At 41.7% G+C, this 24,073-nt stretch overlaps 1 protein-coding gene across 1 annotated transcript in view; it reads left to right on the top strand.

The window, feature by feature from the left end:
• LIX1 (limb and CNS expressed 1) overlaps positions 1 to 24,073 on the top strand; it is a 214,795-nt gene that overhangs the window by 81,698 nt on the left and 109,024 nt on the right. The window contains exon 2 of the mRNA XM_040342606.1: positions 16,839 to 17,002. Within this exon, the coding sequence (XP_040198540.1) occupies positions 16,839 to 17,002 (164 nt within the window). The remainder of the gene's footprint in view (positions 1 to 16,838; positions 17,003 to 24,073) is intronic.

The raw sequence follows: 24,073 nt of genomic DNA, 5'->3' as shown, positions 1-24,073 counted from the left end.
GAAAATTTAAGTGTACCCTAATGTGCTAATATGCTGTGCATACTTGTATGTTGTGGCATAACCTACCCCAGGGCCTCTAAAAAGTAGTAATGTCACAAGTTTGCTACCACTTTAATATCACAGGATCCCATGAGCCTCTCATGGGGCCCCCTCTGACCCGGTGGGCGGTGCCTAAGTGAACAGTTGCCAACATTTAAAAAATATTTTCAGGGACACTTTTTTATATAAGTGCTATATTTAGAGTAGCTGAGATCCCTGATGTTCCTCTATACATCATAGTAGTAATCACAAAATTAAATGAGTACTAATAATGGGGCAGAACAAATATGAGAACTGAGATTTCCTTTAGTTGAACTAACAAGTGTGTCCATTCTAGAGCTGGTATTATTGAGGGTATTCAGTATAATTTTAAAGAACTGTTTTTGTGGGTAAGCGACATAGGGGAGGAGTATGGACGGTATATAAGTGGGAAGTATGTGCAGGTGAGGGAGAGGAATGTGAAGGGTCTAACAGTGGGCACTATGTACAGGAGAGGAGTGCAAAGGGTACGGTAAAAGACACTATGTACAGGAAAGGAGTGTGAAGGGTATGACAGTGGGCAGTATGTACAAGAGAGAAGTGTATGACAGCAGGCACTATGTACAGGAGAGGATTGTGAAGGATATGACAATGGGCAGTATGTACAGGAAGAGTGTGGGGGTATGACAGAGGGTAGTATGTACCAGAGAGAAGTGTGGAGGGTATGATGGGGCAGTATGTACAAGAGAGGAGTGTGGAGGGTATGACAGTGGGCAGTATGTACAGGAGAGGAATGTGGACGGTATGATAGTGGGCACTATGTATAGGAGAGGAGTGTGGAGGGTATGACAGGGAACGCTATGTATAGGAGAGGAGTGTGGAGGGTATGACAGTGGGCACTATGTATAGGAGAGGAGTGTGGAGGGTATGACAGTGAGCAGTATGTACAGGAGAGAAGTGTATGACAGCAGGCACTATGTACAGGAGAGGAGTGTGAAGGGTATGACAGTAGGCGCTCTGTATAGGAGAGGAGTGTGGAGGGTATGACAGCGGGCACTATGTACAGGTGTGGAGTTTGTAGGGTATGACAGTGGGCACTATGTATAGGAGAGAAGTGTGGAGAGTATGACAGTGGGCGCTATGTACAGGAGAGGAGTGTGGAGAGTATGACAGTGAGCGCTATGTACAGGAGTGGAAGGATGTTTAGGGACTGCGTAGTGGTTAAGCGCGTCTTACATGGATTGAAATTACGCCAATTATGCAGAGACCAGCCATAGTCGATCTATGTATGGGCTAGCTGGTTTTACACAAGTCAATCTATTAATCGACTTGAGTACAATCAGCCTGTTAGGTTTTTCCCAAAACAATCAGTGCTGCCAGCTATTGTTAGCAACACTGATCATTGTACGCACTGGCAGAACACAATAACACTGCAGGAGTGATTCCCCTATCCACAGGTCAGCAGGTGAGAGGGTGTGTAGGGACAGGCTGGGGAGAGATACTAGTCAGTGGCTGGGTAGGCACTGGTAGTATCAGAGCCAGATACACACAGGTTACATACGCCACAATCGTTAGAGCGAGAACAATAATTCTAGTACTAGACCTCCTCTGTAACTCTAAACATGTAACCTAAAGAAAATTTAAAGCATCGCTTAGGATACCAAAAAAAAAACGTGCTAACTTAACTAACTAGTGTTTTTTTAATGAATGAAACATTTTTTTCCCCAAAAAAAACATGTTTGAAAAATTGCTGCGCAAATACCGTGCTAGAGCTGCACAATTAATCGTTAAAAAAATTGTGATCTCGATTCAACCCCCCTGACGATCTCCAATGCAGAGTTTGCCGATTATTTCATATAACAGGTGGAGAGACTTTCAGCTATCAAAAGAAAATATCTGGGCAGTCTGCCAAGTTTTTAACAGGAAACATTGTGACTAACGTTTCCTTCTTAGATCAAAGGGATACACTTCTGTGTGTAAAGAAAAAATCTGGGCAGTCTGCCAAGTTTGTAAACAACATGAAACATTGTAACTAACCTCCTTCTTAGATCAAACTTCTGTGTGTAAATGCAGGAAATGTAACCACTTAAAGTCCAACACTTGTTTCTTAAAGCAGGAGTTCACCCAAAAAACAATTTTTAACATTAGATTGAGGCTCATTTTGTGAAGCAGAATCGGGTGTTTTTTTTTTTTAAATCGAAGCAGTACTTACCGTTTTAGAGAGAGATCTTCTCCGCTGCTTCCGGGTATGGTTTTCGGGACTGGGCGTTCCTATTTGATTGACAGGCTTCCGACAGGCTTGCGGCGGTCGCATACATCGCGTCACGAGTAGCCGAAAGAAGCCGAACGTCGGTGCGGCTCTATATGGCGCCTGCGCACTGACGTTCGCATACAGCGCGTCATGATTTTCCGAAAGTAGCCGAACGTTCCTATTTGATTGACAGGCTTCCGGCGGTCGCATACATCGCGTCACGAGTAGCCGAAAGAGGCCGAACGTCGATGCGGCTCTATACGGCGCCTGCGCACCGACGTTTGCATACATCGCGTCACGATTTTCCGAAAGTAGCTGAACATCGGTGCGCAGGCGCCGTATAGAGCCGCACCGACGTTCGGCTTCTTTCGGCTACTCGTGACGCGCTGTATGCGACCGTCGGAAGCCTGTCGGAAGCCTGTCAATCAAATAGGAACGCCCAGTCCCGCAGCCCATACCCGGAAGCAGCGGAGAAGATCTATCTCTAAAACGGTAAGTACTGCTTCGATTTAAAAAAAACCCACCTGATTCTGCTTCACAAAATAAGCCTCAATCTAATGTTAAAAATTTAGTTTTTGGATGAACCTCCACTTTAAGTTAAAAGCAAAATTACTTGGAACCGCCAAACATTATATATATTTTAGCAGAGACTCTAGGGAATACAATGGCAATTGCTGCAATATTTTATGTCACACTGCATTTGCCCACTTCAATGAATAATAAAAACCATAAAAACAAAACGGTAAAGTTAGCCCATTCTTTTTTTTTTTTTATGTGAAAGATGATGTTACGCCGCAAGAATCGTGAGAGAATCGTGATCTATCTTCTAAGCAAAAAAATTCCAATTCTCATTTTAGCCAGAATCGTGCAGCTCTACATCGTGCAACATAAAAAGTGCAAAGACCAGCATAGAGTAATTTTCTAGCAAAAAATAAATGATGATTTTTACATATAGTAGAGAAGTGTCAGAATTGGCCTGGGTGGCGAGGGGTTAATTACCATAATTATTATAAGCACTGTGATCCTCTCAGTCTGCTCCAGTGTGTCAGCTTGTATTTATATTGGCCGCTCTGAATGTAGCTTCTGACAGGCTGTGCAAGCAGGCCTGTATCTCTGGAACCATAAATGATAGTCGTTCCATATTTTAAACAGTTGTTGGGTAGGTCTTCAACTGCCTATCCCCCAAATGTGTTTTTTTTTTTTTTTTTGGGCAAATGGGCCTATCTTGAGAAAGGGGCCTGGAGCTGCAGCTCCAATAGCCCCTATGTTAATCCGGCCCTGCCTACACACCATACAATCGATCAGATCCAGTGTGCTCATTTATGAAAATCTGATTAGAAAACAGCTGATGATCACTAGAGGATTTGCCTTTATCTCCTACAGTCTTTTTATATCTTATACAATGTCATTTGATTGCTTGGACTTGCATGGTTTTTAGTATTGAACTTTAGATATGCATTCAGTTTGTACTGCACTTTATAAGGTAGTTTATATTGTTGAGCCAAACAAAATCATGGGACAAAATGTATCCACTTTTAAACATTTGGTTTCCTAAAAGGTTCGTAATTTGAATTCATTGAGTTTCCAAAAAATATACTTAAGGTTCTTTGCACTATCCCAAAACATTTACAACCAGTATATTATCTAATAAGGGACATTCACTTATTATTTTTTTCTATCTATGACTCATAAAATCCATACTTTATTCAGGGAACAATTCACTTTTTTTTTTAATTTGAAATATTATAGCTAAGGGACCTTATTAATCAAATGTAAAATAGGGGTCAGTTCTGGGACAATTTATCGCTACATTTTTATCACGGTAAATGTCTTTTCTTAATTAAAAATATTAATCTCTCACAGTGACCCTATGAGGTCTTGATGAAATGGTCTGCATGTTATTTGGTCTTCATCTTTCACTGAGTCATAATGTACGATATATGAGTTGGTATGATATATTCTTGGTAGTAGAAACACATCATTTGAATTAAATGCACTAAAATATTATTATTTTTTGACTAATATAGTAATGATACTGTCAACATTGATGTTTCTTGTGAATAATAACTAAGAAACAAATAAAATACATCAGTCACTGCTAACTGCGATCCAAAAAGCAGTGCAAATGCAATGAAATTAGAAAAACCACTCCAGATTTATTATAGGTATTTTTTGGAGACAAGGATAAGGAATAAGGATTGCCACAATAAGACAAGGGTATAGTTCCAGGTAAAGTGTTAGGGTTTGTGTTGGGTTATGTTAGGTTAGTGTTAAGCCTCGTACACACGACCGGTTTTCTCTGCAAAAAACAGCAAGAAAACTGCTTCTTGACGAAATTCCCGTTCGTGTGTACAAGGCTTTAAGGTTTCTCATCAGGAAGTCTGGCCAGAATCTTGACGAATCTCGCGAGAAAAAAAGACAACCCGCTCTCTTTTTTTCTCGTCGAGATTCTTATCGGTCTGTTTCCCGACGAGAAACCCGAGAGTTTGTATACTAACCTGTCGCCGTGGAAACCTGCGCATGCTCTAAATGACTTTGATGCATGTGCCGTAGCTTACACGGCATAGGTAGGGTGAAGCAAGATGGCGGCGATGGCATCGAATGTGAGGAGCACATGCTCGTCGTACACGATGACGTCACCGCGTTCTTTCCTTTCAAGAGAACCGCGGTTCTTTTGAAACGAAAGTCTGTACACTCGGGCGGCAAGAGTTTCTTGCCAAGAATCTCGTCAGGAAAAATGACAGGTTTTTCCTTACGAGATTCTTGCCTGTGCCTTAGAGTCAGGGATTATGTAGGTTTGTTACATTTTACCATTTAAGTTTACGGTGAGGTTATCATGGGGAAAGATATTTGATAACCTCTCCTCTAACACCTAAATGGAACATTCTTGTGGGGAGTGGTGTTAAACATGTTAAGTGGAAGAAGGTTGGTGGTAAGGGTTCACTTTAGAGATCAGGTTAGGTCCTAAGGGTTAACTATTGGGTTAAGAGCTTACCATCAAATAAGGGATTCGATTAGGGGTTCAGGCAGGGCTAGTTTCAGCAAGATTTCACATGATTGTGACTAAGAAATTAGCCCTCTGTGCTTTATAATGTCTTCCTGTGTTGACTACACATGGTTTGTACAGGATCAAATACACATGAAATACACTGGAGAAAAAAGATTTAAGGACAAGTTCACTATTCCTCAAACCAGCTGAGATATTTTAATTGACTGGTTAGAATCATCCTAAAAATTGTATTCCCAGAACATTTAAATTTACAAAGTCTTGGCTCATTGTCTGGGAAAATAAAGATGTGAAGTCCTTGCTGTTCTTTTACAAGTACCAAAATCAGCCGAATAAAATATAAAAGACGGAAGAATGTGACATGGCTGTGATGGCTGGCCATTGGATCCTATTCGTGGCCCTATGTTCATGATTCCAGCTGTTTTTTTCTTGCAAAACAAATTCCCAAAAGAAACAACTTCCCTTGGAGCAGTTTAAGATATTTTTACTGTGGTGATAAAATAAACAGAGTGAGCACAAACGTATGAAGAGCTACAAAGACAAAAAGGATGATTGTTGTTCTTGAAGATGCCTTTGCCATTAATGTTCCCATTAGTAAGATTGCACTGTACATTTTGTCTCCACAGGGAGTAAGAGGGAATCTCCAAAAAATTTAATATATTCCCACCTTTGCCACTGACCGGAAGAGCCCCTTTCACAATACATCATCCCTGTACAGCTGACAGCTGTAAAATTTTCGAATCACCTCACTTCTCTTCTGAAAATGGTGTTCGTCAGGACAAATGGCATGGGTAGACAGTTGCAGATGTAGCAAGAAAAACTATTTTTTTCTTGGCATTTGGGTGGTGCTGATATGCACAGAACACGGCCTTTAAAGTAGAACTGAACTCAAAAAGTCATGATTTGGTATGTTATAGGAAACACCTGGGAGTGTTAAATGTGTCTAAGGAGTACCCAGAAAATGTAAAAAAAATTCAGTTCCTTCAGAAAAATAACATTTCACTTCCTGGTTTGAGTGTGTCTACACACTCCTGTGCCTAAAGTCTCAGGCCCCATACACACGAGAGGATTTATCCGCAGATACGGTCCAGCGGACCGTATCTGCGGATAAATCCTCTAGAGGATTTCAGAGGATTTCTATGCGATGGCGTGTACACACCATCGCATTGAAATCCGCGCTGAAATCCTCTGCCGATGACGTGTCGCGCCGTCGCCGCTATTATGACGCGGCGACGGGCGCGACGCTGTCATATAAGGAATTCCACGCATGCGTCAAATCATTACGACGCGTGCGGGGAATCCCTTTGGACGGATGGATCCGGTAAGTCTGTACAGACGAGCGGATCCATCCGTTGGAATGGATTCCAGCAGATGGATTTGTTGTGCATGTCAGCAAATATCCATCTGCTGGAAATCCATCCCAGGGGAGATTTCTCTGCGGATAAATATCCGTTGGCGTGTACACACCATAGGATCTATCCGCAGAAACCCATTTGATGGGATTTATCTGCGGATAGATTCTATGGTGTGTATGGGGCCTCATAGCTGTAAACCCACAGTGTGAATCTATGGGTCTGCTGCTTCTCACTTCCAGTGTTCGGAGATTGGAGAGAGATTTAGTGATGTCACTACTGTGCTCTGACATGAAGATGTAAAACCATGCCTCTACAAAGATAGGTACTTCTACAAAAAAGACAAAATGAAGAATAAGGCATGGTAAATCAGTAATGGGAAATATAAGGTACATTGAGATCACAGGCAACACTGGAGATTAGCCTGTCTTTTTTGGGTACAACTTCCAGAGTTCAGTTTCTCTTTAAATGATTTATGACTTATAGCCTGGATAATTAAGGAATTTTAGTTGTCCACAGATAAAAAAGACAAATGATTCCAATAGTTGCACAATAATTTAAGGCAATAACTCTTAGAAAAAAAATATACTGAAAGGAAAGGCAAAGCCAAATTGTTAAAATCGCTGACAAGACCACCCAGAGTGAAAAAAAATAAGTTTAGAAGGTCCAGTTAATCCTAAACATAAAATTCCAATATGGTATTTATAATGTTAATTACTATATATTGAGTACACACAAATATATTAATTTAACCCCTTAATTGGCAAAACCTACAATAATCTTCATAAATGTGATCTGTTGCATTTATCTTAGATTTCTGAACCTGCATCACATTTAATCCAGATTAACTCAAATTAGTACATCCTACATATACATAGTTCAAGTTTTTTTTTGCTGAGGGGCTCTAGCTGGATTTCCCATTCTGCCTCAAGGATGCTAGAAGCTTTCTTTCCAGTTTTGGGCCAAGTCTTGGTATGTAGGTAGAGTGATTGAAGGGGACAAGGTGTAGTGTGTTACACAGCTGCAAAAATAGGCCCCTTTAGTTGTCTATCAATATATAGCAGTATGGAACCATTAAGGGGTTAGTAATAATATTAAACTTTATTTTATATAGTACCTTTGATGGTACCTTGCCAAAGCACTTTAAAAAAGAAACAAAAAGAAAATGAAAGACAAGAGAGGGAACAGTTAGTTGATTGCTTGTCTAAAGAAGATAGTATTCAGTTTTAATTTGGAAGAATTTTAAGAAAGTGACATTCTGATGTTCTTGGGAAAAGAATTCCAGAGACTGATGGTTTGGAAGGAAACACAAAAGGCCAGTGAAGGTTACGAGGCATGAGTAGATTGATAGAAGTTCAGACCAATAATGGAGTACTATAAATGTATTGATCAGCTTTTCGGCCAACAGTGTATGATAAGATTGGGTGTAGTCAAGTGATGTTTCCCAAAATGTGGATCAAATGTTAAGCTAACATTAAATATCACCCCTAGATTTTTCAATTTAAACTAAAGCTCAAGTACAGTAACATCAACGGATAGAGTTAAAGGCTTTGCTTTACAAATTTGCTTGTCGGTGGCAATAAGCATGACTCCAGTCTTGTCACAGTTTAGTTAAAGGAAATATTGAGAAATCCAATTTTTTTTTTCACAGATACATTAGGATAAAATAGAACCAGCTGAATTGGAATCCATTTTGGAGTGGATATACTATATATCTGAGTATTCTTAGGCCCTGGGCCAAACCCGCAAATTGCATTTAGACCACAGGAGATTATGACCCGTGACCTTTATCTTACAATGGCAAACTTGTTGATATCTGATTCATACACTCTGTTCTTGTCAGGGACCATAAATCAGACAGACAGAAAATGCAGTAAAAATCACATCTTTGAATAAAGTGGTTAAAATGGTACAAACAGTAAACGTAGTCAAAACATAGCCAGGGTTCAGTAATTAAAGCAGGTAGTCAGTGCAAGCCAGTAAATCAGGAAGCCAGAGATCAGCATAGTCGGAGACAGCAAACAGGATCAGGAACCAAAAGGGATGTCAGCCAGGCAAGTCTTTAACACAGCAGAAAATCTTTGGATATGTTAACCAAGGCAAAAACATGGGAGAAATGAACCACGCAGTTCAAATAGCCAGAAGGGGCTGGCCGACGAGCAGGAAATGATCACCAGGTGAGGCACTATGGAACGATAAATGCTGGCAGTTAACCGACAGCTGGGCACTTAGAAGGGAGGGCTGAGCCCAGCCCTGATAGTCCCAGACAAGTGTTGAATGCAATCCTGTACTATACCCTTTTTCAAGGAACCCTGAGTGTCAAATCTTAACCCCCTGGGCAGCCTGATCAACTATTTTTTTGGTATATTTCATTTCTTTCATTTTTCTTTTTTTACTGACTTGCTTAACAGTTTTTGTAAATCTTAGTAAATCTCTAATAAATACAGAATGCAAAAAAGGGCATACATTGTAGTGCAAACTTTAAATAACAATGGTGCTCCCCCTCTGCCTGAAAGACTTTGAAGGTTAAACAACTTTTACCCTGGAGGGGTATATGCTCTTAAATTGGAGGGGTATATGCTCTTAAATTTAAACATTTAACTGAATCAAGCTCAAGCCTAATGAGAATTAAGAAATTAAAATTAAGAAAATAACTTAGAAACTGGTGTGAAGAGCAGCAGCCAAATGTGCCAGTGTTCTCTCATGACAAGCTGGATTGCCAAGAGAAAAAATGTAACTCTACTTGGGCAATTCTTGAAGTCCTGTGTAGATCTTTGAGCTATGATCTGAGGGACTACACAGGGATCAGTTTGATTACTAATATAGGTATTGCAGGCATCACAATATGTCAGCACTTGGTTCTTACAGATTAGAGCCCAAGCAATCAACATACAGACACCGGGATCTTGACAATAACTTGTTTTTGGATCTAGAACTTCAATAGTAGTTTTGGCCAGCAGCCAGGTTAAATAGGACTAAAAACACTAAAACAATTTTAACCTTAGGGATGTTTTGCTAATATTTTTCATCCTCTTTGCCCTGGCTGCTGGCCAAAACAACTGTTAAAGTTCTATATCCACCAAAAATATATTAATCTATATGTTGATGGCTTGGGCACTTATCTGCAAGAACCAGGGGGCCACATGGTTTGGACTGCATGAGTTAAAGATGTTTTTGACCACAGCACTCACTTAACTGAGACTTTATGAATCTTACTTTATGTCCCTCTATACAAGATTTAAAAACAAATGCTTCATTTTTTTAGGGGTGAGCTATTAGGTATTACAAATATACTTTAAATAATAAGTGGGACATGCACCTGAAGTCAGCAGTAACCCCATGGTTACACATTCCACTGGCTGAGAAATTAATCTCTAATCTTTATCTATGGAAGATCCAAATCTTTCACTAATGAGTGATAGCAAGCTAAAACATTTCTATTCAGTTTGTATATAAAAGTTTATACCTACCTATTCTATAAACATGTAGCGTTGGAAGCAGAGTTGGTGTCATAGACATAAAGTAATACTTACAGAGAATATGTCCCTCCTAAACCTTTCTTTTCACAGTCCCAGGCATTTGTGACAGTCAAAGCTTTAGTACTTTAATACAACCAACGCTTGCCTGCCCCTTCTTGCACATTCCTGTTGGCCAACAAGGCTGCCCATATTGATTGGCCAATAGGAATGAGTTTGTTTGGGGCTGGGGGACTTAGTGGCAAGCTTGGACATAAGCAGAAGTGTAGAAACTTTGTCAGGGCCATCTAGATATTGGCTATGACAGGAGAGTTTTGAAGGCTATTGTAGGTGTGTTGTGCACTGTATACCTGCGACAGTTTTTATGTCAGGCTCTCTTTAAGTACATACAAGTCATAAACAGTTTGCCAAATACTTTCCAATATTGAGCAACACATCCACATTTTAGATTTTTCACAGATTTGTTTGTACTGTATTCAAACTGCTTTATAAACTGATTTTCACTTTCATTGTCAAAAAAGTGTAAAACTGTTTTCCTGCATCCATTTATTGACCATTGGCAGAAGTGTTGATGCATCCCATCTTTATATTTGTTTGGCCTTGTGATTGCAGAATGTTGGCACTAGGTTACAGTCTCTGTATTATTACTATTGTAATAATAAATTGTCAATTTCCAAAGAGGATAAAAATAAAACAGGAGCCAGATCTTTTTTCAGAAACCTCTCATAGGATAATAATGAAGGGGTTGGAACAGATGGATATGTCTAAATATTTAGTTTTCCCTTAGATAGATAAGGTAGATGCTTGAAAGAAAATGAGGGCCAGTTATATACTGCCCAATATCAAACATGTGCAGGCAGGACCCCCATCTCATTCAACAGATGGAATCAGTAATGTATGACAGTCTAGTTCCCTTTAACGCCTAATGTGAAACTTCACACTCTCAATCAACTTTGATTATTTTTAATACTTAGAGCTCTTTCACACGTAATGTCCATTTTTGATGGACTCTGTTTGCTCATCGGGGATTGCTCCTTTGATCCCAGCTGAGCCAGTGGATGACAGGTCCGTTTCTGCTCACTGTGCAGAGACGGACATGTCAGATCTCCGCTCTCTGTTATGGGGCATCGGATGAAAAAAGATCCGCCTGTCCGTTTTCATACGATTTGATTTGCCAGATGGATGGAAAATAAGGTTTCCATCCGTTTGAATTTAGCAGATCGGTGTGGATCAGGTGGGATGTCAGCGGACATATCACCGCTGACATCCATCGCTCCATAGAACTGTATGTAGGGTCTGTTCAGGTCCGCCTAAAAAACTGACAGGCTGACATGAAACGGTCCGTATGTGTAAAATGGCCCTTTGCTGCTAGCAATAGTTAATAGATAGGAAAGTATAACATATTTACTTGTTTTAAACTCTTTCGTTTTTAATTTTTTAACATTTCCTTAGTTGCTTTCTAGTTTCCAGGCCTAGGCAAATGATGTCTCAAGCGTCTGCAGGAGGGGGGTAGGTTTTTGTTTCATCTAAGCTCACCCTCCTGCCTGCATGCTTGAGCTAAAGGAAGATGGATTTCAGGAAGTAAATGCTACATGAATCCTCCTCCTTTACTCAAGATGGCCATGAACAGAAATGCTGGAGTGTGTTTTTCAAAGTAATTTCTTAGCAAAATAAATCATGGGGACATGGATGGATGGGGGAGTTTGCTTTCAATATTAAAATAGCATTTTTGATTTGTGGTGCTCAGGTTCAATGTAGTTATGTTTTAAAAACCGTTTTGACTGCAGTCTGTTTTTAGAAACCATTCAACAATTTGTAAATTCTCTTTGTATAGTTCATGGAGGTCTTCCAATGATCAGAGGCACATCTTAAGCCTCCTCTAGAAACTCCTCACCTGATCAAAGCAAGTAATACTCAAATCTTGGGCATCACCGCTTCTTTTCATAAAATGCCAGCTTGTTAATATGGATTTCTTTGGCCAGCTTCCTACAAAATTGCATTTTATGCAGGAAGCATATTTAGTTCTTTATTCACTATTAAACGTAATGGAATTAAATCATACTTTGCTTCATTTGCAGAGTAAATAATTACTCAGCCATAGTTAAACATGTGTGGAAGTGTTTTTCTGATTTGCCTCCCTGTGTAGAGAATTGTTTAAAGCTCACTCAGGACCTGTAAAATGATGTTGCTTGGAAACAACCCCTACACTGGACAATGGCATCCATTTACACAGTACACAATGTGAGAAACAAGAATACACAACCTAGGATACCACAACAACTGTGAAGTCTGATTTTCCTGATTGTAACAGTAACATAGTGATAGTGGAGGGGAATGGCTATAGGTGGCCTTCGAATCAGAGTCTCTGACACTCCAGAAAGTGTTGATTCTTTCCATGATTAACAGAGATTGGATAACTTTTCCTAGAATGAATCAATGGCAGAAGAAATGAGGTCTACTCTAAGTTGCTATTTTACTGTTTGGACCACTGTATTTTCTAGACCTTACCTATTGTGTTGAGAGAGTCTGTTTGGTGATGTCTTTTTGGCTAGAACAAGTTAACAAGTTTGGAATATAGTTCATAATTAGAACCTCTATAGATAATTTAATGCTCAATGTATTCATCCTTTGGGTAGATTAAATCTTGTGTGGCCACTGGATTGGGAAGTAGGGGTGAACTTTCCATTATGGAAATAGATGGGCACATTTTTTTGTAAAATAGGTAAAAATGAACCTCTGTAAAATTAGAAGCTCTTTCATGTTTTTTTTAGCTGTTTGTGCCTGCATTTAAAGAGATTTTCCAAACTTTCATGTTTTGGCAGTGGCCCCTTGGGCAAGAGGTGAAAATAAGTCACAGCAATGAAACCTGACAGTGGTTTTATTGTTATCCTTTCCCTACTTTTTCAAAAATGTAAAAAAAAAAAAGGCTTTGGCTGGAGCTCCACTTTAACCCACAGAGAGAAATTAGAACAGCTGAAAATGATTTTCATGGGCTTGGATGTTTCCTGACCAGATTTTGACTGGAGTTTATTTGACATTTTTATAGATTAACCTTTTGATGTGCCAGGTGAATAGAAATCTTTCAGACATCCTCAGAGCTTATTTCTACAGGCTGATCAGATTCATCAGGAGACTTTTTATTTAATACACATATCTTAAAGAATTCCTTTGGCTCCAGGGCAGCCAAACCAAAATGATTCCAACAGGAATTCTGTAAGCCTTTATTGATGTTTTCAACTTTACATTCTGTTCCAGTCTTTCATTCTTTTCACAGATCCAAACCAAAACCAGTGTTTATTGATATCATCAATATGAAAAGCTAAATTGATGTTATGATATTCCCCTTTCAACCGCTTCCCTCTTGGAAATGTAAACAGTTTAATATAGCCAGAAAATGAAGTTGAGAGAACCATTAAAAATGAGGATGTAGCTGCCTGTTGATAAATGGAATATTAATATATGTCGGAGTTCTAAAAAGTGTAAAAAAAAAGGAAAGTGATGAACATAGACAGTTTGTTTGGTGATTTTTTTTTTTATATTATTTTCTGTTCAAAACTCCACCAGATCCGATGGAGTCCGATTGGATTATTTTGGCCAGTGGTCCTCAACTCTGGGTCTCAATGCTCCCTAATGCCACGTACACACGATCGGAATTTCCGATGGAATTTTCTGTCCGAATTCCGATGAAGCTCACTTCCATCAGTCATGCATACACACTGTCAGACTAAATTCTGACCGTCCTAAACACCGATGGAAAAAAGTCCAATGGGGCCCACACACGATCAGAATTTCCAATGAAAAAAGTCCATCCGATTTTTTTTTATCGGAAATTTCGATCGTGTGTATGCGGCATTAGAGTGTATATTTTTATATTCTCTATAACTGTATTTAAAACTATTTTTTTTTGCTTTGTTTAGGATATTGAAAGGAAGTGTTAAAACCCTTTTTTTTATTTTTTTATTGTTGTCTGTGTTGCATTTGGGCAAATTCGCCCTTTCTCTTTCTCCTGATGAACATTGCCGTCAGTATAGAAAATGATGGGAACTCTATCATTTTTAACCTGCAAAACTGAGAATGCACAATCCAAGTATACTTTAATACTTTAGCAACATACAGTATACAATTTGATCAGTACCTTTAGTCCTTTTACTTCCTGTTTCTTTACTACAGGAGGTGAAGTGAAATTTCCCCAGTGTGATACAAATTTCTAATTCTATATAAAAAACCTTTAAAAATGGTTTAACATATACTTTCATATAGCAGTGCTAGATTGTTAGTGGGCCTTACATACTGCAATTAAAGTGACACTAAACAATATCACAATTCTCCAATAATAAAATATATACTCGCTGTGTTTGGAGGAGGAGGAATGCTGCCTATGACCCCAAGAACACCACCCCCACTGTCGAGAATGGCCTTGCCAGTCTCCAGACCTTAATCCCATAGAAAGTATGTGGAGGGGGCTAAAGGTTCGCGTTAACAAAGGTCAGCCTCAAATCCTTAATGGCTTGGAGAGGATCTGCAAAGAGGAGTGGGACAAAATCCCCCCTAAGATGTTTGCAAACCTGGTGGCCAACTAGAGGATACGTCTGACCTCTGTGATTGCCAACAAGGGTTTTGCCACCAAGTATCAAGTCATGTTTTGCGAAAGGGTCAAATATTTATTTCACTCATTAAAATGCAAATCAATTTATAACTTTTTTAATGTGTTTTTCTGGATATTTTTGTTGTTGTTCTGTCTCTCACTGTTAAAATAAACCTACCATTAAAATTATAGACTGATCATTTCTTTGTCAGTGGGCAAACATACACAATATGCAGGGGATCAAATATTTTTTTCCCTAAAACTGTACATACTTGAATAGAATTTTTCCTAAACCAGAGTTTAGTGTCACTTTAAGCATTACCACATTAGACAACACTTAAAGGAGAAGTACAGCCAAATTTGGCTGTACTTCTCCTGTGGATCACAGAAGTGCAGTTCATTCTGCACTCCTGTGACCTGTTTTCAGCAGACAGCAGTCTGAAGCCCACTGTAGGCTGATGTCACAGAGCCAGTCCAGGCTCGAGCAAGATTGCGACAATGAAGCCAGGATCCGCCCACATGCCTGGACCAGTACCAGGCTCAGTCTCTCAGTGAGCCGCTGAGAGCCTGAGCCGGATGCTCTTGCCCCCTCCAAAACCCAGCACTCCAGTGAGCGAGGGCGAAGGGGCAGAACAGAGAGCCGGTGGCTGACAGTCACCAGCTCTCTGCTCAGGGAGCCCTGAGAACTGAGCGATCTGCGGGATTTGATTGCTTGGTTATCAGTCCAAGAGTCGTCGGGGATAAAGATGCAGCATTGGACAGAGGCTACATCCACCTAGGTAAGTATGATTCTGCAAAAAAAAAAAAAAAAAACATACTTCTCTTCTAGTTTGTTTTCCCTTTTTTTCTCCTCTCCAGTAAATTAAAATGTTCTGCCACTTTATGAACATATCTAAAGATGCAACCACCATACTTTCAAAAATGTGAATGTCACATGATTCAAAAGCAATGTCCTATCCAATAATCGTTTTTTTGGCTGTGTTCATGTAGCCACACACACCATTCTAAAACTCTTTAGTTAAGCAGTAGCAGTTATGCATGCATAGCCATTTTGGTGAGTGGAAGCTACTGCATTAAACCAAGAGAGATTAATGTAGTAGCTGCCAGCTTGTGTTGCTGTCGGCTTGTGTTTTTTTTTTGTGAATAACAACATTGCAGTCCAGCTGATGTCATTCACATAACAAGTGGTCAGCTACTATTGTAGTAATCTCCAAACTAGCTGGAAGCTGTAGGAGATTGTGGGCTCAGTATTTTCACAGTACAAAGGGAGAAGAGGAGGCACAGAGCTTATCAGCAAGGTGGGCTGCAGATATACAGAGAAGGTGGGGCCATGTGTGCTCTGTGTTTGTACTGCCCCCTTCTCCTCTGTGTGCTGTCACTCAAAAGTCTGAGGCCTCGTACACACGACCGGTTTCCTCGGCAGAATCCATCAAGAAACTTGGTGGGATTTTTTTTTGCAGAGGAAACCGGTCGTGTGTACATTTTTCGACGAGGAAACTCCCGAGGAACTCGACGAGCCAAAAAAAGAGCATGTTCTCTTTTTCCTCTACGGGAATGGAGAAAATTGTCACGTCGAGTTCCTCGACAGCTTAACAAGGAACTCGACGAGCAAAACAATGTGTTTCGCCCGTCGAGTTCCTCGGTCGTGTGTACGAGGCCTTACTCTTTGCTCCAGCGTGGTCAGAGGAGGGCAAGCTATCTTACAGTTCAGCAACCACTGCACAGATTTTATTGGGTACAAGAGCTCTGTGCAGTGAGTTACAGCCTTTTTTAACTTCTGATGAGACAACTTCTTTGAGACTTCTAATTTAGGATACACTTTTCTATAGAGTTCTCAGTCTCCTGGAAAATGTAGTAAAACAAATACTATATATACATAAAGCTAAAAGTAGTCATTTGTCAACACCTGGAACTGCATTGATTTTAGAAAAAGCTAGGTCTGGAGGGTACGGGAAGCATTGAGATATTTATATAGAATGTCAGAAGAAACCTATTGAGAGTTATGAATTCAGTACATCTTAAAGTCTGAGTCTCATGTAGCTTGTGCAGAGTAATTTTGTTTAATCAGGATCAGGTATGCTCCTTAGATGTACTCTTGTACTTTAAAGGAGAAAAGGCTAATTCATTCTTATATATCTTCTTTTTCCAGTAAATGTAGTTGCCTTACTTCAAGAATTTTGGGAGAACAAAGAAAAGAGAAAAGCAGTCTTTCCAAGTGAAAGCTTGGTGGCTTATGAGTCTGTCCCGTCTCCTGACCCGCCATTTGTTTGTTATGTCATCTTACCTGGAGGAAGCTGTTTTGGAAATTTTCAGGTAAGAATTGAATTGTTCATATATTTTAAAAGATAAACCCTCTCATCTTTTGGGAATTGTTGAATAGGAGATGTGAGTGTAATTAAAAAAATACACTTACCTCTGTCCATAAATCCACCCCAATCTTCTATAAAGTGTCCTTTTATGTCCTGGCCAAGTATTCCCTTCCAACATTTCCCATTTCAAAATGTACATAACACTCTCCTAAACTTCTATCCCCCTTTCTGAATAAAATTACCTGGGCTTCATCTGTGAACTCATGGGAAAGGCTTGCCTAAATTCCCGATGACTCATCTGAAAGTTATAAAAGTACAGCATCTGTACTATGCAGCATAGCATTGAGGACCTACCTGATCTGTACATTCTTTTGGTCCAGTAGCTTAAAAGTCACAAATACAGACCACAAGGATTCACAGGAAGAGAAGACTCCTCAATGGGACACAGATCATAAAAAATAAAAAAATAAAATAAAATAAATGGCAGGGATTATAGTTCTCCCTTATGCTATCCTAAATGAAAAAAAAATAAAAAATAAAGTCAGTTAAAAATACTGTAGCTGCTGACTTTTAGTTTCAACATTTTTATTGATGTTTATCATAGAGAACAAAAGTAAAATAAACAACATTTGTCATACATTTGGACAATGTAAAGTAAATCGCGTGGATGAAATCTTATGCCACAGTCAAGTAACAATCATAAATGAACAATATTAGCGCTATCTGCAATTTAGCAAATTCTGTTAGGCATAAGATGAAGGGTATTGCACCACACCCCCAGCCACACCATTTGGGAGCAAACTGTGATGGGGGGGGGGGGGACGAGGACGACACAGCCTACCCTTAGTATAAATTGCTTTACGTTATACGTTTTTATTTGTTTACAATGTAAATTTACAGTGGCATAGACAGGTAAGTTCTAAGACCAAGAACATGAGAACTAAAGAAATAGTGATACCAAAGAGACAGAAATCACTAACACTTGAGAGAATCCAACATGTGTAGTGAATAAAAGAACTAAAGCGATGGGTTCTCTCATTAGTCTTGAATCGCAGGTATCATCTGTCATCTGTCACCAACAATAATATAACCTAAGTCTCACAGCTGAACCTCGAGAGAGACTTTCCTGACATTGTGAAGGATAAAGGGAAGGAGAAAAGGAGAGAGACAGAGAAAGGGAGAGGGAGAGAGAGAAAAAAAGGGGGTGCATAATCCTCTAAACAAGGAGATAAAGCGGTATCCATGTAATACCTGTGGTCACAGACAAAGGTACATAGATATATGAAGCCCAGGGTTCCCACGTTCATTTAAACAAGCTGCTGACTTTTAATATTAGAACATTTACCGGTCCAGGAATCCAGCAATGTCCTCACCCAAGCCGCCGCCATCTCCACTGAGGGAAACCAACAGTTGGTTCCCTACTGGGAATACACGAAGTACGCTGCTTTTTGTGAATGGGCCGGCTGCAGGGGAAGGGGGGGGGGCAGGAACTTCCTTCTGAGTTTGTCGCAGTGCCATGTCAAAACTGATGACAAGTGGAGTTTCCCCTTTTGGGTGGAGCTCCACTTTAAAATTATTTAAAATCTTGTGTGTGCTATAAGACTATATCCTATTTAGAGTATAACATACATTTGAGATAAAATAAAAAATGAACATTTGGTGTAAATTTTGTACCATTATAATTTTACAAACCTGAAAAGGCAAGATCTTGTTTTTGCTGTTCACTACAATATCTTTCCATACACCAATACACATTCAACAGTAGGTCAAGTGTACCAAATTTTAATTATTTAATATTTTATGTGTTTTCTCCAGCATTTTTGAACTGTCTTTATTAGCTCATTAGCTGTAGTAAAGCAAAATCTGTGCACTCTGTCTGTCAGCACATTACTACTGTGCTAATATTAAACATTTAATGAAGTATATAAGAGCAGTGTTGCGGCACTGCAAGCATGGCTGCCTTTCTTTATAGAAAATTTGTAGTAAAACCCGACTTTCTCTGTACCAGTTGCTAAACCAAACATTCTTAGCTGTATAGTGTTAGGCTGTCACATGTTAAAGCAAACAGCCACCCTATAATCATTAGGTTTACCTTCCTCATAGTTGCACTTGCCTGATAAAGAAATTACTGTGTTTGGGGTCCAAAAGATCCTTTCACAGTTCACTGCATAGATCAGTTTTCCCAGTGGACTGCATCAATTCACTCATCTGTAACTGGGACCTTATGGATTACAGTTTACAGATCAGTGCATTGTTAACTGAATTTCCGCTCTGTATATCAGGTCATATATATCTCTGGAAAAAATTATAGGTTAACAGCCACCCTGCAAAATGAAATGGGTTGGAAAACCCAGTGAGGTTGATTTACTAAAACTGGAGAGTTCAAAATCTGGTGCAGCTGTGCATGGTAGCCAATCGGCTTCTAACTTCTAGCATTAGTTTGTTCAGTTGGGCTCCAATTCACACTTGTGCAACTTTTTATGCAACTTTGGATATCAAAGTTGCATGACAAGTCATTCCCCATGTTTTCCAATGATAGCCATTCATATATGTGTGACTTAAAGTTGCAGCAACTTCAAAGTAGTTTCAAGCACTACTTTGGTCTGACTTTCATGCAACTTGAGGGCTATAGACTTCAATGTTAACCCTCAAAAGTGCATGAAAGTCGTACCTGAATGTTATACAATGCAACAGTTGTCCATTATTTCTGGTCAAAGCCAAAGTTGTATCCAAGTTGCACCCATTCAAAGTTGTATCAAAGTTGCGTCAAAATTGCATCAAAGTTGCACTCCAAAATTGGCACAACTTTGGAGTCGTACACGTGTGAATAGAGCCTTAGGCCCCTTTCACACGGGGCGGATCAGTAATGATCCGCCTCGTGAACCTCCGCTTGCTCAGCGGGGATCGCTCCGTTGATCCCCGCTGAGCCGGCGGATGACAGGGCGGTCCCCGCACACTTTGGCGGATCGGAGAGGGTCGGATGTCAGCGGGCATGTCACCGCTGACATCCGCGGCTCCATAGAGGAGCACGGAGCGCCCGTTCAGGTCCGCCTAAAAAACTGGCAGGCGGACCTGAACAGGCCGCCCGTGTGAAAGAGCCCTTAAGCTTTGACAAAAAAGCCTGAAAACTGATTAGTTTTCATGTAGGGTTGCACCAGATTTTGCACTCTCTAGGGGCCCTGGACCAAGCTGTATTCATTAACCTTTTCTCCTTTAGTAGTGTAGTCTGCAGAGAGGTCCATGAGTTGATTGTGATATTTGATAGGGATGTCTGGATTACAAGACTGGCTAAATAAAATTACAAAGTGTTGGTATTTAAAACCATTCAAATGTGTGTATTTCAAATGTGTATTGAGCTACGGGAGCCATGACTGAGTTACAGTGCACATGTGTTCATGGGGAAGGAGAGCTAGAAGGATGATGCCATATCCCACTTTGCTACTGCTACTTCACTATTCAGTCAGAAGGCTGGGGTGTATTTTTGACCAAGCTGTGTTATTGCTGCAATGGGGTCAATGCCTGGCTATGCTGCCTGTTAGTGGTGTCTGGATCATAAGACGGACTTAACATAAAGTTATTGTATATTTTTTTTAAACACTGTGGTAAGGTGCCTCCCTGGAACTTGGCTTTAGCAAACTGCTTGTGCTTTGTTACATAGTTACATAGTTAGTCAGGTTGAAAAAAGACACAAGTCCATCCAGTTCAACCACAAAAAATAAACAAACAAAATAAAAAACACAGTACAATCCCATACACCCAACTCCATACCCACAGTTGATCCAGAGGAAGGCAAAAACCCCCAGCAGAGCATGATCCAATTTGCTACAGCAGGGGAAAAAATTCCTTCCTGATCCCCCGAGAGGGAATCGGATTTACCCTGGATCAACTTTACCTACAAATCTTAGTACTCAGTTATTTTATGTACATTTAGGAAAATATCCAGGCCTTTCTTAAAGCAATCTACTGAACCACCTCTGGAGGGAGTCTGTTCCACATTTTCACAGCTCTTACTGTGAAGAAACCTTTCCGTATTTGGAGGTGAAATCTCTTTTCCTCTAGACGTAAAGAGTGCCCCCTTGTCCTCAGTGTTGACCGTAAAGTGAATAACTCAACACCAAGTCCACTGTATGGACCTCTTATATATTTGTACATGTTGATCATATCCCCCCTAATTCTCCTCTTCTCAAGAGTGAATAAATTCAGTTCCTCTAATCTTTCCTCATAGCTGAGCTCCTCCATGCCTCTTATCAGTTAGTTAGCTAGCTAGTAGGATATATGCCAGTGCTACCCTGCTGCATTTATCTGTTGCCATCTACTACCCATTGCACCGTTAAGTGTTTTTTTTTTTCACAATTACTAAGACCTCTATAGGAGGAGAGGATCCCAGACTGTGGGGTGATTTACGATCTGTAGATTTGAAATGAGGGGAAGCTCTGCTGATTTTATTATCCAATCATGTGCAAGCTAAAATGCTGTTTTTTTATTTTCCTTGCATGTCCCCCTCGGATCTACAGCGACTGCACTTCCAAGTGCACTTTCAGTGCAATTTCAAGTGCACTTTGCACTTGTAGTTTGCACTTGTATTGCAAAGTGGATTTGCCTTTAGTAAATGGATTTGCCTTTAGTAAATAACCCCCTGTGTGTACTATATGTCCACATCCTAGCAAATCATGTACAACTATGAACACAACATGTAGCCATACAGAAGACATACAGAAGAGAAACTGATTACCACAAAAACAACTTTATTATGAACAATGGAAAATCTATTACACAACAATTTACTCTCCACATAGGGGTTCACAACATGCAAGATTCAATTACAGTTCACATGAGGACTCAAGGCTTTTCTAGAATCCTTCTATGTTGCCCATAGAGGAAAACCCATGCCCATAGAGGGAACCAATAATCAACGTTATTTCAATAATTTTAGCACCAGGACTCCTGGTGGAGGGATGGAGCCAGGTGGACAGGAGTGCAGCAAATTGGAGGGAGGATGGAGCCAGGTGGAGAGGGGGGGGTCAGCCATGTAAGGGGATGGAGCCAGGTGGACAGGAGAGGGGGGTGCAGCCAGGTGGACAGGAGGGGGTGCAGCCAGGTGGGGGGAGGATGGAGCCAGGTGGACAGGAAAGGTGGGTTAGCCAGGTAAGGGGATGGAGCCAGGTGGATGGGAGAGGAGGGGTTCAGCCAGGTGGACAGGAGGGGGTGCAGCCAGATGGGGGGGATGATGGAGCCAAGTGGACAGGAGCGGCTGCAGCCAGGTGGACAGGAGAGAGGGTTCAGCCAGGTGGAAGAATGGAGCCAGGTGGACAAGAGAGGGGGGTGCAGCCAGGTGGAGGGATGGAGCCAGGTGGACAGGAGAGGAGGTAGCCAGGTGGAGGGAGGATGGAGCCAGGTGGAAAGGAGGGGGGTGTGTAGCCAGGTTGAGGGATGGAGCCAGGTGGACAGGAGAGGGGCGCAGCCAGGTGGGGGAGGATGGAGCCAGGTGGACAGGAGGGGGTAAAGCCAGGTGGAGGGGTGGAGCCAGGTGGATAGGGGGTGGAGCCAGGTGGAGGGATGGAGCCAGGTGGATGGGGGGGTGGAGCCAGGTGGAGGGATGGAGCCAGGTGAATAGGAGGGGGTATGTAGCCAGGTGGAGGGATGGAGCCAGGTGGATAGGAGGGGGGATGTAGCCAGGTGGAGGGATGGAGTCAGGTGGATAGGAGGGGGGGATGTAGCCAGGTGGAGGGATGGAGCCAGGTGGATAGGAGGGTGGTGGAGCCAGGTGGAGGGATGGAGCCAGGTGGATAGGAGGGGGGTGTAGCCAGGTGAAAGGGATGGAGCCAGGTGGATAGGAGGGGGTGTAGCCAGGTGGAGGGATGGAGCCAGGTGTATAAGAGGGGGGTGTAGCCAGGTAGATAGGAGGGGGGTGGAGCCAGGTGGAGGGATGGAGCCAGGTGTATAAGAGGGGGGTGTAGCTAGGTGGATAGGAAGGGGGGTGGAGCCAGGTGGAGAGATGGAGCCAGGTGGATAGGAGGGGGGTGTAGCCAGGTGAAAGGGATGGAGCCAGGTGGATAGGAGGGGGTGTAGCCAGGTGGAGGGATGGAGCCAGGTGTATAAGAGGGGGGTGTAGCCAGGTAGATAGGAGGGGGGTGGAGCCAGGTGGAGGGATGGAGCCAGGTGTATAAGAGGGGGGTGTAGCTAGGTGGAGGGAGTCACACACCAGTGAAAAGTATGACTAGAACTTTGAAGTTCTTATCCCCAGCGCTTCCCCCGACCACCTGACAAGTTCTTACCTTGTACACTTCTCACCAGCTCCCTCCACATGTCAGCGGGCGGCAGTCAGTGTGACAAGTCCCAAGATTAGGAGATGGGATCTCCTACAGGCTGTAAGTCACAGCTCACACACAGGAGACCTCCTCCAGCTTGTCCCCCGTTTGATCAGCTGATCATTTGGTTCCACCCCCGGGCTTCGGCGGAGAACCGTGCAGAGGCTGGGTGAGCAGGGCGGGCTGCAGGACTCGGAGCAGCTTTGCTTCGGGTTCCTCAAAGACAAGTGACCCAGCATGTGTCATATGGCCAGTCCATCCGGCAGTCTCTGTGCACATTTGCACAATGCCGCAAGTCCTGCTCCTCCAATTGCTGCACGTCTGTACATCACCCAGGGAGGGAGGTGGGGCAGGCAGAGAGCTGACACCCACGACTGCTGGAGATTGGTATGGTCGCCCCCGACTCTGGGGGAGGGGGGGGATCTGTCTGCTCCCCGCCACGCGACTCTGCAGCCAGCCAGATGGAGCCGCGGGAGCCGCTTCCCACTACACTTCACACCGCACCAGCCACCAACCGGCAGGAGGGAATAAATCATCTTGAGGGGACCCAGTGGCTGAGGCTGCGCCCCTAGGTGGCAGTGCACCCTAGGTGGCTGCCTAGTTCGCCTAGTGGCAGTGCCGGCCCTGTGTACAAGATCATTGGCTGTTTATGCCACGTACACACAATCGGAAATTCCGACAAGAAAACCATGGATTTTTTTCCGACCGAATTTCGGCTTAAACTTGTGTTGCATACACACGGTCACACAAAATTCCGACCGTCAAGA

The sequence above is a fragment of the Rana temporaria genome, chromosome 1 (assembly GCF_905171775.1).
Source record: "Rana temporaria chromosome 1, aRanTem1.1, whole genome shotgun sequence".
NCBI classification, from domain to species: Eukaryota; Metazoa; Chordata; class Amphibia; order Anura; family Ranidae; genus Rana; species Rana temporaria.
This window is presented reverse-complemented; position numbering and strand designations above follow the sequence as displayed.